General features: G+C 46.8%; 2 protein-coding genes across 2 annotated transcripts in view; both read left to right on the top strand.

The window, feature by feature from the left end:
• The window catches only part of LOC119393636 (RYamide neuropeptides-like), a 54,717-nt gene that overhangs the window by 22,980 nt on the left and 17,501 nt on the right, over positions 1-14,236 (top strand). The gene's annotated exons all lie outside the window — the stretch shown is intronic.
• Positions 13,038-13,790, top strand: LOC119394660 (ubiquitin-conjugating enzyme E2 Z). Its single transcript, XM_037661976.1, has one exon. It carries the CDS (start codon positions 13,038-13,040, stop codon positions 13,788-13,790), a length of 753 nt encoding a protein of 250 aa, XP_037517904.1.

Below are 14,236 nucleotides of genomic sequence, written 5' to 3'. Positions count from 1 at the left end.
GCCCATATATGGAAGCAAGTCTGAAGACCAAGTCTCGCGCACTCCAGCTCACCTGCTCCGGATAAGTGTAACATTTGAAATGTCGGCCTGAATTGACCGCATCGCATAGGTCTTACGTTTATTGTCTGTCGCATCGAAGTGCTGATGCCGTAATGCGCTCGCTCTATTGCTGCCGCGGCCTTCCATTATCAACCTTCCAAAGAGCAACACCAAGGCGTGGTCTACAAGGTGTGGTGTTCTGAGCGCCCAGCCAGTTATACTCGTATAGGCGAAAGCAAGAACTTTCATGAGAGAATACACCAGAATAGGAACGATGCGAGGATAATGGAAGTGCAACGTAGCACTCTTGCGGAGCACGGTGAGAAGCGTGACCACAACATCGATTTTAACGGCGTTTCTATTATCGACACGGAAAGGATTCCGGGAAGGAGGCTCTTGCTGTAGTCGTGGAACATTGAGAACACACCTGAAAACATCAACCACTCGCTGCAGGAACAGTGCATCCGGTATACGTGCCACCGCCTTCGAGACGCCATGGAAACGGGGAAGCCAAAGTCGAGGTGAGAGGATAAGAAGCGACGACGCTTCCGCGACCAATGCAGTCACCCCCTGGGGAAGATACTGAACAGCAATAATATTGTTGGGCATTAACGTCCCAAAACCACGATGCAGTTATGAGGGACACCATAGTGGAGGGCTCCGGAAATTCCGACCGCCTGGGGTTCTTTAACGTGCACCTAAATCTAAGTACACGGGCCTCAAGCATTTTCACCCTAATCGAAAATGTGGCCGCCGCGGCCGGGATTCGATCCCGCGACCTTCGGGTCAGCAGTCGAGCACCATAAACACTGGACCGCTGTGGTGGGTAAGACCGAACAGGTCCCTAAACGTCGGGTTCGCTTCAAAAACTGTGGCTGGAGCCATTTCAGCTTCTAACATTCTTTAACCCAGCCAGAGAGATAGATCTCTGCCGAAATGTTTACATTCCCTAACAATTTTTTTTTATCATAAAGCTCCAATAACGGTCTCGCCTGCAGGGCGCTTTCATATCGCACCCTCCGTTCCGGATAACGTGGCGGAAGGCCAAGCTTGAAGCTTTTGAATGTGCTTTTCAACGCGAACTCGCCTCGCACCAATGCCTCGCGTTTCGTCCTGCGGGAGCTACACAACCGTCTTCCCGCTCCACGTTCTCCTAAACATTCACGAACAAAATTACAAAGAGCGTCGAGTTATGAAGGCGCTCCTTCATTCGCCGCCGTGCCTCGGCCAACCTTTTCAAGCTCCGTGACATCAAAGGACCACGCCGGTCGTGTTTTACGGCTGCCTTATTTCAGGAATAAATGTCTAACACAGCGGGAAGAGCCCCTCCTATTGCCCCCAGCCGTTTTTAGGCAACCTCCCACAACGCATTCCTTTCAAACACCCAAACCCCGCACCACTGCCACCACCAGCATGCACGCACGATACACGCCAGCACGCGTACTACGTTAATTTAGGCAGCCCACGACATCGCCCCCATGTGACTGCTTTCAGCACGCTCGTTCCATCGTATAATGAAAATAACGAAAAAAAAAACTACATAAAAGAAAGCGAAAGGTCCCGAATTCCAACAGACGGAAGGGCTAAACATCTGTGGAAAAATCTTGGGGCATCACGAAATACGTCAGGCCTCATGCGGGGAGGATGTCGTGGTCTTCCCTCCCTACCCCGGCCTATGTTTCTTTTACGCACGCCTTGCTTAGCTCGTCGCGTAGGTGCACTGACCAGATGGTAATGAAGAGGGACCTTCGGTTGCGGCGTCGAACCTGCACGCTCCGTGGCCGCGCCAGGGAAAACGCCCGGCTTCCGTCCGTCCGTGCGACTGTCGCGCAGTGTCAATATTGACGTAACGGTTTCCACTTGACGGTAACCGGCGCTTCTCTACTACGCAGATACGCTCTCCTGGATACAGCGCGCATCGCAAAACTGTTTAGCGCCGGACATACCTGTCACTGGGCGCAAGTTACTTGCGTGCATGAGAGCAACTGGTCCTCGCTGTAATGGGCTGACGCTCGCATAATTTGCGAGCTCGTTACGTGGCGCGAGGAAGCGAAATTTGAAACAACACGACGCAGGACTGCGCTATGGGGCGAATGCTAAATAAAGTAAAAAAAAATGAAATGTTATAAACTCGAAAGATACTAAATGGCATGTGTGTTCTTATTTTTCATTGCCGAATAAACTGTGACGTTTCCAAGCAATGCGCAGGTGCTTGGGGAGCAGGTAAAGCACGTGACCCTTGGTGTATTTCGAATGTGTTTCTGTGCTATTTGCTTCGGCTGCGACTAACCGCCATTCATTCGTGTGCAGACACCGAAATTTCAGCCCCGGAGACGCTGCATAGAGCACCCCGTATAATTTGAACAACCAGGAAATGTCTGTGTGTGACGCTCGCTCCAGGTTTACTGCAAGGGAAGCGAAATTCGGGGTGAAAGAATTGCAGCGCGAAATATTTTTTTTCCCCTCTGTAAATCAAGAGAAACCTTTACTTGTAGCTTCAGTAATGCGCACATTATAGGTTTCAAAAAAAATAAATAAAAAGAACACGGAAACAAATCGTGTAACGAGCGGCTCTTTCTTTTTCAGCATGCTGATTTCTCGTTTACTTAATAATCCACTGCAAACAAAATCAGCTCGACTTATGATGCAAGAGTTTTATACTAAGTAATTCTAAGTTTTTATAGGCCCAATTTACTCCCTTAGTCACATAGTGTGTTTTAAAAATGCCGGCTTCTAAAGTCTTCAGCCGTGATGTATCGATACTTCGAGAAACATTAACACAGCGACATCAGTTTATGCAAGCGACATTCCGATAAAGCGTCAGAGGCAAACGACTCGAGAATCTTACGTTCACTTTGTTCACGAGACGACTTGCTCGATTTATATGCCTGTAAAAGAAACCTCTAATATTGTAACATTGTTCTCTGTATATATGAAGGCTTCAGTGAGTGCGTAGACAACATTTAGTGCACAACATAGGGTTTACTCCATGCCTTTTAGGTTTTAATCATATAAAATGTTGAACACGTTAACCTAAAGCAACGCTTTCGGTTTGAAGGGTGCCGAAGAAGGCACAATAAAGCGGCCTCCTTCCAGTGGCAATGCAGACTGAAAATGAAGCAAGAAGAGACGGGAAACACAGAGAATAATACGTACGGAATCGTGTGTGTATATATATATATATATATATATATATATATATATATATATATATATATATATATATATATAGCTTTGAACTCTTGCCGATGGATATGCTGATAACATTGTACTCCACAACCGCGCAAACCATGATAATGTCTTTTCCTTTTTCGTTTTTTCTTATTTGATCCGTGGCTTTCTATCGCCGTATTCCCTATTTGTTTTACAGCACAGGCTGTTAAGGCCGAGGTGCCGTGTGTCTCGAGGATATAAAATTATCATCGTCAATGAACCGACCACGCGCCTTTTCGTCCTCTGCGTTCATCGCCTTGCTTTTCCTCCTTCGCTTACCAGGCAAACATGCGCCCGATTTGTGTCTGGCGAGGGATCCAATAACTTGATGGGCGAAAGAAGAAGAAAGACAAGAAGAAGAAGGAAAGAAGGAAAGAAGGAAAGAAAGAGGAAAGAAAGAAAAGAAGAAGGAAAGAAAGAAAGAAGAAAGAATGAACGAAAAGAAGAAAGAAAGAAGGAAAGACAAGAAAGGAAGAAAGAAGGAAGAAAGAAAGAACGGAAGAAAGAAGGAAAGAAAGAAAGAAAGAAGGAAGGAAAGAAAGAAAGAAGGAAAGAAAGAAAGAAAGAAAGAAAGAAAGAAGGAAAGAAAGAAGGAAAGAAGGAAAGGAAGAAGGAAAGAAAGAAAGAAAGAAAGACTGAAAGAAAAGAGAATTTGTTGGCAAAAAAAAATTTTGCCGAGGTTCGAACTCGCGTACCCACGATCCAGATGTGAACGTCCTACCCACTCGGCTATTCAGGCACGCCGGTAGAGCTGAGCATAGCCTTGTATAGTACAGTACAGCAAGGTGGTGGGAAAGGGAAGTAAGCGTGCGGAGGAGATATGTGAGGGTTAGAAGCTTGGAACGGAGGATTTGAGAACAAATATAGAGAGTGTTGATGCTCGACGAGCCATAGTGTACTTTCGTCAGTCACTGACTTCGTTTCTTGAATTGCAAAAAAAAAAAGGGAAAGGATGTACCCGACTGGGTACCTCGTATGGAATCACTGTTGCATATGAAACAATTGTAGACAGAATGTACTGACGTGAGTAAAAGTATACGGACCACAGGAGCTCGTGGCGAAGTTGCGTCTGCAGTCTAGAGTATAGGTCTGGCCGCGCAATCGCCAGAGCAATGCTCTCGACGACAGACAGCCCGCCACTAGATGGCGCAAACCCCAACTTCGGCCCGCGCTCCCGTGGTTCGTATACTTTTGCTCACGGCAATACTTTCTTGTCACTGCTGAAAACTGAAGCCCTGCAATAAAGACAAAAAAATGGCGCATGGTTGAGTTGAACGCAGCGCGCTGGGCAGCGAGGGGTCGCTGGTATATATATATATATATATATATATATATATATATATATATATATATATATATATATATATATATATATATATATATATATATATATATATATATATATGCAGATACATATCCGGGACATGACGGCGACGGCGAAAATCAGCCGAGAGCGTCCATATAATTGCTACCGCAATAAAAGATCTAAGCACAGCCACGTATAGTACATTATAGCAAGTATAGTTTGCCGTGTGGCGTAGGAAAACTGTCATATTCATGAACTGGCACGCGCTCTCTTCGTTATCTTCTTCATCTTCGTGCTATTTTTCCTCTTCTGCTTCTAGTCCACCAGCTCCGCTGTGACCCAACCTTGCGCGACTTTGTGCAAGCTGCGCTAATTTTTTTCTAACTACTCCGCGTCCTACAAAACTTCCTTGTGTCCCGTCTCCCGTCCGTATTCAGAGTATCGCGTAGGCAGTCATACAAGTGCCATTAGAGACTGCGACATTCAGCTTCAACTTATCTGCGCATCTCACGGTTTGCAAAGTGCCGGTAAATAACCACAAGCCGGCTGAAGCACTCGTGAAGCAGTCTTGCATGTCATCCGCACACCTGCACACTCGAGATCCACCTTTTTTTTTTTTCATGTATGAGCGCTTCCAAGGAGTGGGCTCTTTGAACAGCTGTATAAACTGCACCTTCGAAACTTCAGCTGCTAGAGCCTCCCGATCTGCTTGTAAAGTTCGAAGGGATCCTTGATGTTGACAGGAAATGAACGTATTTGGCACTATTTACTTCTAGTGCCAAGCTTCGAGGCATTCGTTTTGGCATTGCGGGTCTCTATGTGCAGCTGACGGTGGCTCTGTGTGTAACCGTTAGTGTCCACAAAAACCTCTTATGATAGAATTAGTCATAATAGCTAACTATAGCCAATCCTGATGCCGTACATATTATTAGCAAGGATGACCAACCAATAACAAATAAGAACTCGCGAACAAGAAGACTTGTGAATTTGGCCCCATCCAGTGGCGTACCAACTTGTTCGCGAGTGGAGGGGGGGGGGGCCTCCCTCACTCCCTCCGCCAAATATATGTGTATATATATATATATATATATATATATATATATATATATATATATATATATATATATATATATATATATATATATATATATATATAGAGAGAGAGAGAGAGAGAGAGAACTGCAATCGCTCTCAATTTGATCAATTTGATGTGACTTTTCATATAGAGAGCTAATATTTGGTTATTTAATAAGATTATGGAAAAAGTACAGTTAGTGCTACGTAGCATACACTGGGACATCCATATATACATGGGTTATGCATGTGATAGTATTGCAAGCAACAGTTTTTATACATCACCCCCACTTTATGCATGAATACAATTATGTGGATGACAGCCTCGCCAGTAGTATAGGTTAGTAATATTCAATGAAATTTCGTTAACGTCTAGAAGCTGTTCACTAATAATTGCGTTTTTTTTTTTTATGTAGGTCGCAGCGACTGCACCTCTTCTTTCGCGTTATTAGTACCACACTTTCTTGCAAATATTCAGGCTTGCGTATCCTATATTTTGTCTTGGTTGCTCCTAGTCGAAATAGTGTTTCTGGAGCATTGTTATTATTACTATTATTATATTACTGTTTTTGTTAACTTGTCAACCAAAAGTTCTTTTTAAGTAAGAATTTGTGGTATTAGAAGCGTAGTATACATTCTTTATACTTATCATATTTTATTTGCAACTTTGCTTGGAGCGTGCGAACTTGATAGTAGAAAACAGAGCAACACAACGGAGACAAGAGAGACCAAGAGAGGACTGTTGGTCTTTCTTGTCTTCGTTGTATTGCACTGTTTTCTACTTTAGTTGGAAGGCCCTCCGGCCATCCAAGTAAGTACGCTATGCAAACGGTGTAAGCACATTTTTTTTTTTAATGTGGGTGATTATAACGTTAAACTACCCCGCATTGTTTCCTTCCGCATTGGCCGTTAACTTTTTATGTTTTTATGATTGGTCGAAATTTTCTGGGTCATGCACACTGCACCTGCTCGTTACGCGATGCCACAAATGACCCCAAAATGATCCATTGCATAATGACCACTCATGCACGATTACATTTAAAAAAATGAGAGAATACGCTATTTTCAGTACGACATATTTTTGGTCATTCGTTCTTCACCATTCGTCAAATATTTTCGGTGTGCCTTAAAGTCACATGCTTGTTATGCGACGTCACAAATCTATGAAATCTCGCAGTGTTAAAATTACGTGTGCACCCTAACTAGCGCATTACCATGCTGAACAATACCTAAACATTTTTTTGGAATAGCCGGACAGTGTCTCATTCTGAATGTAATTCAAGAAGGCTCCCGCCGATCACATTGGCAGCGGCTACTTAGAGCAGCTGGCGAGATTTTCAACTGTAGTATAACGATGTTCAGCTGTTTGTGCGCGTGTACAACTGTGTGAACTCATTCTTGCTGAGAGGGAGAGGGAGGGAGGGAGAGAAATAAACAGCGCTGCGCATGTGTGCTTCTTTGCCGTCAGAGTTGTATTTTGCCCTGCACAAGTCAATTCGAAATGACTCAAAACCAACTAGCCCGGCTGTCAATTCAGTCTCCTTAATCCAGAAAGCCCAGGTCGCGGGGTCGAATTCCTGCCGCGGCCGCTGCACTTTCGACGGAGGCGAAAACGCGTGAGGTCCGCGTGCTTAGATTTATGTGCACGTTAAGGAACCCCAGGTGGTCGACATTTCCGGAGCCATCGTCTCTCATAATCATCTCGTGGTTTTGGGACGTTAAACCCCAACAATTATTAGTCCAGAAAACCGCGGACCTTGACCATTTCCCTCGTCCAGTAGATCAAGCTGCGGGACAAGCTTGAAAGATGGGCTTCCCAATGTACTCGTGTCCACTGCCTTATTCCTCACCTTGTTCCAAGCCGCCGCGATAGCTGCAAGCTACCATATGATAAGCAAGGCCGACGTTTTTAGATTAATCTAAAAACGTTGGCAAGGCGACGCAGGTAATCGGAAATTCAAGCGGAAACATTCTTTAGCTCCTCCAATGCAGCCCAACTAAAACACTCAACAGTTCTGCCGACTCATCGACTCATAGCAAATTGGATGTATACAGCAGCGCTGATGCTATTCCTTTCCGATCAAAGAAAATGAATTTCCTGAAACCGGAAGACCGTTTGATCGGCCCGTAAAACATTTACTGCTGCCCGTATTTGCGTCATCGATTATTTAAATTTCAGGCCAGGCAGAGCAGAATAAAGTGATGACAGAGCGCTCTAACGTTAAGAGCCCCTATACGCAGCGGTAGCCTTTTCTGCAATGCTGTAGCGCAAATCGCGAGAACGCCGCATAGGCGGTCCGCACCGCAGAGAACCTACAGTGCGTGGTCGTGAGACATGGAAGACGATGTCCACAGCAGAAGCGCAGGACAATTTTCATTATATAAATAAGTGTTTAATGATGTGTAGAGGTAAAACTTCGCCTAAGTTGAAGGTTTCTCAGTGTGCAGCCGACAGTGACCACTGTCGAACGTGGTGGTGTGTGTGTGGGGGGGGGGGGGCTCCGCTTCCCTAACTTTTCACAGAGGGGGGGGGGGGGCTAGCGCCCGCCTTGCCCCCCCCCCCCCCCCCCGCCGTTAGATACGCCTAAAGCCCCTCCATGCGTCTTTTTTTCCGCCGGCTAGGTTAAGTAGCGCCAACTCGTCCACTCGTCCGCCCCCTCTCCCTTTACACCGGTTCCCCGCCTAGCGGAAGCCGAAGTGCCGCCATGCTGTTTCTGCTGCTTTTCCGGTTGATGCACCTGCCCCATGCCCGCCCACGCCCTCGCGACGCAGAAACACCGAGCTACCGAGCCAAAACTCGCTCGGCGGCAGGCAGTTTACGACGAACCTCAAAACAACAACACTTGCGAAACGGAGAAGCAAATATGTGCTTTCTCGCGTGTGCACATGCGTGCGCAGAAACAAGATGGAAGGAAAAAGCGGAAGGAAGTGGCTCAAGAACTTCCTTCCGGAAGCTCCGGAACCGGAAGTGGGCGTCGTCGTCGAACAATAGATGGCGGTACTTAAAAAAAGCGGCAGTAGACGCGATGGAGGGGCTTTAGATACGCCTATGGCCCCATCTCTTATGACGTCATAAGACGTTGATGACGCCATATTACGTCATCATCGTCTCATCATCATCAAAAACATCATCACGCGATGATGTTTTTTTGCACTACTCGTCCCCGACGCCGGAGGACGCCAGACGCCGCCGACGACGCGGGACGCCAACGGTCAAATTTCGTGTTTAGTGAGGCATACAAAGCGTTCGCCTTAAAAGCGGACGCGCTTACGCGTACATGCCGCATACTGTGCTAGCGATACGTTTTACGTTTCTGCTAAGCGCAGCAGCTTTACGCCCACGTAGAGAGAGCAAAAGCCATAAGGCAGGGACGTTAACTACACGGGCGTCCGGTCTGCTACCCCACACTGGGAGTAAACGAAACTGGACTAGAAAGAGAAAAAGGGAGAAAGCGAGCGTTGCACACACAGAGGAGTACGACTGGTCACTGAGGCCGGAGTTTCTCTGACATGACGACGTCAGAAAGTAACCCAGAAAAGATCACGCATCGAAACGAGCCGTATAGAAAGCTACAACTAGAACTGACTGCCACGAAAGTTAACAGAGCATCCATGATATTAGCGATATGCAGTCATAACTGAACGCGGATAGTTTTGCGCACTTCCACTGAAGTTCTTTTTTTTTTCTCTCAAAAGCGGATTACAGGTAATTTGAAATTCCTTCAAACAGAATTTCGTGAGTCAGGGCAAATAAACGCGAATGTTTAATGCCATTTTTAAGATAATTTCGCAGTCGACCTTAAGATAATTTCATTTAAATGCAATTGGCGGCAATGCTTGAAAACTTGAACAAAATGACGCGAAAGAGACACATCAAGTCCATCTTGACATTTATATTCATTCTAACATGCGTGGCAAAAAAATATGCCACCTCCCGTTTATTCTAAACAAGTTTAAGGTGACTGAAAAAAAATTAAGATTACACGCCTAGATAGCTAGCTCTGCAGAAGCATGAAGATTTCGGAATCTACACAAATCTGTTTATGAATAACGGTGCTTTCGGAGCCCACTGCAGGTCCAGCGCAAACTTGATTACAAAAGACACGAGGCAAAGGTCTCGCGAAATCTTAAAAGCCTCAAGAGTTTCTCAGTGTTCATCTCGCACCCTCGCACCTCCTTTCGCACCGTCACTGTTTTCATCTTCAAAATGCGACGATACGGGTGAAAAAAGCGAAGAAATCATTTTAAAAACCAAGCAGCGATGCTCCAAAGAACGCGTGCGTGTCACTTGTCATAAAAACTTGGTTGAACGAGTTCGCTTTAAGAATTAAAATGCGACTGGAAAGCGACTCACCTTTTGAGATTAGGAATCTCTTGAAGCGGAGAGAAACTTCTCAAGGGGAAAAAAAAAAAGAAAGAAAAAATTAAGTACAGCCGAGTGTCTCTAACACGCAACCTGCTCTTCGCTCGGCGCGACCGGCACTACGTCAAGCAAATCTGTGAGGCCGTCAAAAACTTACCGCTGGCTGAGATAACTGGCGTCGAATACTTTACGTACACAGAAGGCTCTGTGCTTTAGGTTGAGCAAAGCTTAAAAAGTGCGGAGCGTGGAGAGACAAGTTCGCATGCTATGCCTTGTCACTAACACGTGTCGTAGCCTGGAGCGAAAAATAAAGAGGGCTTCTGTTTCAGGAAATTCTCTCATCACTGCAGTGCCCGCTTGCTTAAAGATTGCTACCACAAGCATCGTCAATCTCGCCAATGCGTGAATGGTTTTTCTTTTCTTTCCTTTTTTTTTCTTTTTGCTGTGAAAGTTGACGCTTCACGCTTTTAGTTCTCTGACAACGCTGATGACACTTACAATATTTTAGGAATTTGTATTTTTTTAAGTATGGCGCTAACCATGGGTACGTCACTGCTCCCGCGGACGCCTGAATGTTCGACATTTAAAATGAATAAAATGCTGAGGTGTTGCGAGCCATCACCAAGATATGATTATGAGGCGCATCGTAAATCATAATAATTGCTGGGGTTTTACAAGCCAGAATAACGATACGATTATTAAGTGCCCTGTAGCCGAGATCACCGGATAATGTCGACCACCTCGGGTTCTTTAAACGTGCCTTGACATCGCACAGTGCACGGGCCTCTAGCATTCCGCCTCCATCGAAATGCGACCGCCGCGGCCGGGATCGAAACCGCGTCCTTCGGTACCGCAGCTGGACACCGTAACCACTAGGTCACCGCAGCTTCTAGGCGCGCCGTAGTGAGGGACTCCGGTTTAGTTTCGACCACCTAAGGTCTTCTAAACGTGCAGCTGAATCTAAGTATACCGTTATTCTTGGATTTCACCCCCGTCAGGATGCAGCCGCCGTGGCCGGAAACCAAGCCCGCGTTTTCAAACTTCGCAACAAAACCCCTTAGCCTCTAAGCTATCATAGCGGCTTCTCACCATTGGCACTACTCCTCTATCATTTGTTATTAATATTATTATTATTTGCACACATCATTACGCGTCGCACTGACGACACAGTATAAAATGAATCGATTTAATGAAAATACTGCACTGTAACCACGAACAGTTCGTTTTGACCTCCCCCTTTTACCGCCTGTTCTTGCCTCTGTGCGACTTTAGTGCTCACCATTACAGTCCGCAACAACTGCCTTCAAGTTTTCAACGTACTTTATTTCCCTCATTCAGTTTTCTTGTTTTCTCAGTTTCCAACGCCGCGCATTTTCCTGCTCCCTCGTTTTACAGCGAAAGCTGTTATGAGATCATTTCAGCGGCCGTTTTTGGCGCCGTAGTTGTCCGCCGCCGCCGCCGCTTCCGCTGGTGTCCGTAACCACTATCGCTCGAAATAAGAAGAAAATACTAAATAAGAAAAAAATTCATAGCATATCCACGGGTGAATGATGAAGAGCTTGAGCGAAGCTCCTGAAGCAATGATGGTTACACCGTGAAATCTTCAGTGGCTTCGCACATCAGTAATGAAAGCGATAGCCCAGTACATCATCAAAGATGTGACAAACACTGTATATATTTAAACAAGAAATTGTATTAATCGTAAGTGGTAGCTAGACGGGGCTTCCGTTCCCCCTTCATTATAACGGCTTTATGGTCGGTGAAGTGATGGATCGGTGATGGGTCGTAGTGGGATGTTAGCAAAGACGAAGTAGTGGGCAGTTTGCAAAGGTGGCTTCCGTTCCCCCTTCATTATAACGGCTTTATGGTCGGTGAAGTAATGGATCGTGATGGATCGTAGTGGGATGTTTGCAAAGACGAAGTAGTGGGCAGTTTGCAAAGGTGGTTACGCCGGACAACGGAGACGTGAAAAGGTTAGACTAAGAGGAGCTTCGCCCCTAAAATTCCAGGATGGAGCGAGGTTCGAACCGGGGTGCCTCTGCGTGGGAGCCCAGTATTCAACCTCTGAGCCATGCCGGTGCTTGAAACTGTGTTGCAAAAAGACCCTATACAAGCTTCATGTAAGGAAGGAACCACATTAAAATATGCAGTGTAGCGTGGTAGAAGAGTAAAATAAGCACCAAGCGTCGCACAACGCGAATTCTGTAACCAGGCGTCACACAATGCGAATTGCGCAACGAGTAGGTTGTTGAATGCTTCCAGCCCATTACAAAGGGCTCCGCCATAATTCTTCATCGTCATCAGGCACAGCATTAACAAAGTGCGCATAATGCCTTACATGCGATTAGCAGGTACCACGGCTCTCCGTAGAATGACGAAAAATGGCACAGTGCCTGCTTCCTTACTTGTCAAAACTTTTCATCCTCTTCTTCAACGTCGACCCCTTCCACTTCGCTCTCAGAACACGTGCGCCGATTCCTCCGGCATGGCCTGTAATAGCTCTGATGGATGAGTGGCCCTTCGATTCCGTCACTTCCGCTTTAACAAAAATGACGTCACGCACGCAATGTTGCCAATAATTCTAGGAAGCGAGATGGGGAGAGTCGGGGCAATCAATGAAATTCATTTGTAATAAATCTGCGTAAGTCTCCAGCTTGTAATTTGGCATAAATAACGGGAACGTGAAAAGGAACGTAGCCAGCGAATTTTATTGAGATCCACTGACCTCGAAAAATCGCCGGAGTTGGCCTGTAAGCATTTTCATTTATTCGATGTTTCATTTTTAACCTAAATTTCCAGATTTGTTTAGTTTCATACGTCTTCACCTTACGCATCCTGCCGCCCGGTTCTTGGCCCATCCCAGTCTGTGGGTGAGCGCCATCACGAAGAGGTCATCATCATCGTCGTCGGCACGCACACTCTCGGCCGAACACCATCCGAGCCATTTTCGCTCCGCCAGGCTCATCAACAGCTGCGTCACCCCATCTCCAGGCAGGCAGCTACAGGCTCATCTACTTCCAAGACATGCTGTCATGGAACGCGATGTACGCCAACCAAACGCCGAGCCAGAAATGCCTGGAGAGGGTCAAGCGTGACCTCGCCGAATTTCACGCAGACCCGCCGCCGGGCGTCTTCATGGCGCCCGAGGAGGACAACATGGCGACAGTCCACGCCGTCGTTATGGGCGCCGAAGGGACGTCGTACCAGGGCGGCTTCTTCCACCTGCTCATGAAGTGCACGAACGATTATCCAATGTCGCCACCGAAAGTTCGCTTCATGACGACCGACGGCTGGCGCGTGACGTTCAGCCCACACATCACTGCGAGCGGCCACATCTGCCTGAGCCTGCTGGGCACCATGATCGGCGGGCAGCCATGGACCCCCGCGCACAACCTGTCAACGGTGGCCGTGTCCATCCAGTCGATGTTGGACGACAATATCAACTGCGTCGACGCGGCTTTCGAGCACGTTCTATTCGGCTTCTGGGGTTCGGGCTGCTGGAAGAGCATACGGTACGATACCCTCCGGGTGGCTGTGTGTGGTACGATCGAATCGTGCCTCGAAAACAGCTGCCCTTTCCCAGCTGTTCTGCGAGACCAGCTGCTCGCCAAGTTCACCGAAGACTTCGCGAAATACGAGACGGCGGCCAAAGAGGAGTTGGCCAACAACCAGGGCGGGATTCTCGCTTGGTTGGGCGCAGAGAACAAGTACCAGGCGCTGTTGACAAGGTTGCAAAAGCTGAAAGAGAGGGTCGACGAGCGTAACGAGGCAAACAATGTCGCCGCCGCCTCTTGAACCATGTACGCAGCAGAACTCGCCGACGCACCTTACAGCGTTCGGTGTTCCGTGCTTACTAGTACATGTGTGGCGAGGCGTTGAACAGTACCAAAGCCAAAGGCGGAGCTTCTGGAGGGTGGCCGGGACAAAAAATTGGAAATAAGATAACGTCGTCGGGCTGATGCGGTCCCCGTCAAGGAGGTTTCAAAAAAAAACCTTTTTTTGACCTCCTTGGTCCCCATCTATTGGTAGAATAAATCAGTGCAACATTCCCAATGTCCATTTTTTAAAAGCGGAGTTTAAGCTCGAGCTTGGTGCATTGGTGTTCGCAAAACTCCGCCGAGAGATGACGTCACCACGCGTCGCCTAGCAACGCGTTGGAGGAAGTAAAGGAGGAGGAGAGGAGAAGAGAAGTGGACAGGATGAGGAGAAGAAGAAGAAAGAAGTCAAACAAAACAAAATGT

The sequence above is a fragment of the Rhipicephalus sanguineus genome, chromosome 5, assembly GCF_013339695.2.
Source record: "Rhipicephalus sanguineus isolate Rsan-2018 chromosome 5, BIME_Rsan_1.4, whole genome shotgun sequence".
Classification (NCBI taxonomy): domain Eukaryota; kingdom Metazoa; phylum Arthropoda; class Arachnida; order Ixodida; family Ixodidae; genus Rhipicephalus; species Rhipicephalus sanguineus.
Note: the sequence above shows the minus strand (reverse complement) of the source record. Positions and strands in the feature narration are given on the sequence as shown.

Coding starts and splice junctions, on each gene's coding strand:
- LOC119394660 (XM_037661976.1), top strand. CDS start 13,038: ATGTACGCCAACCAAACGCCGAGCCAGAAATGCCTGGAGAGGGTCAAG.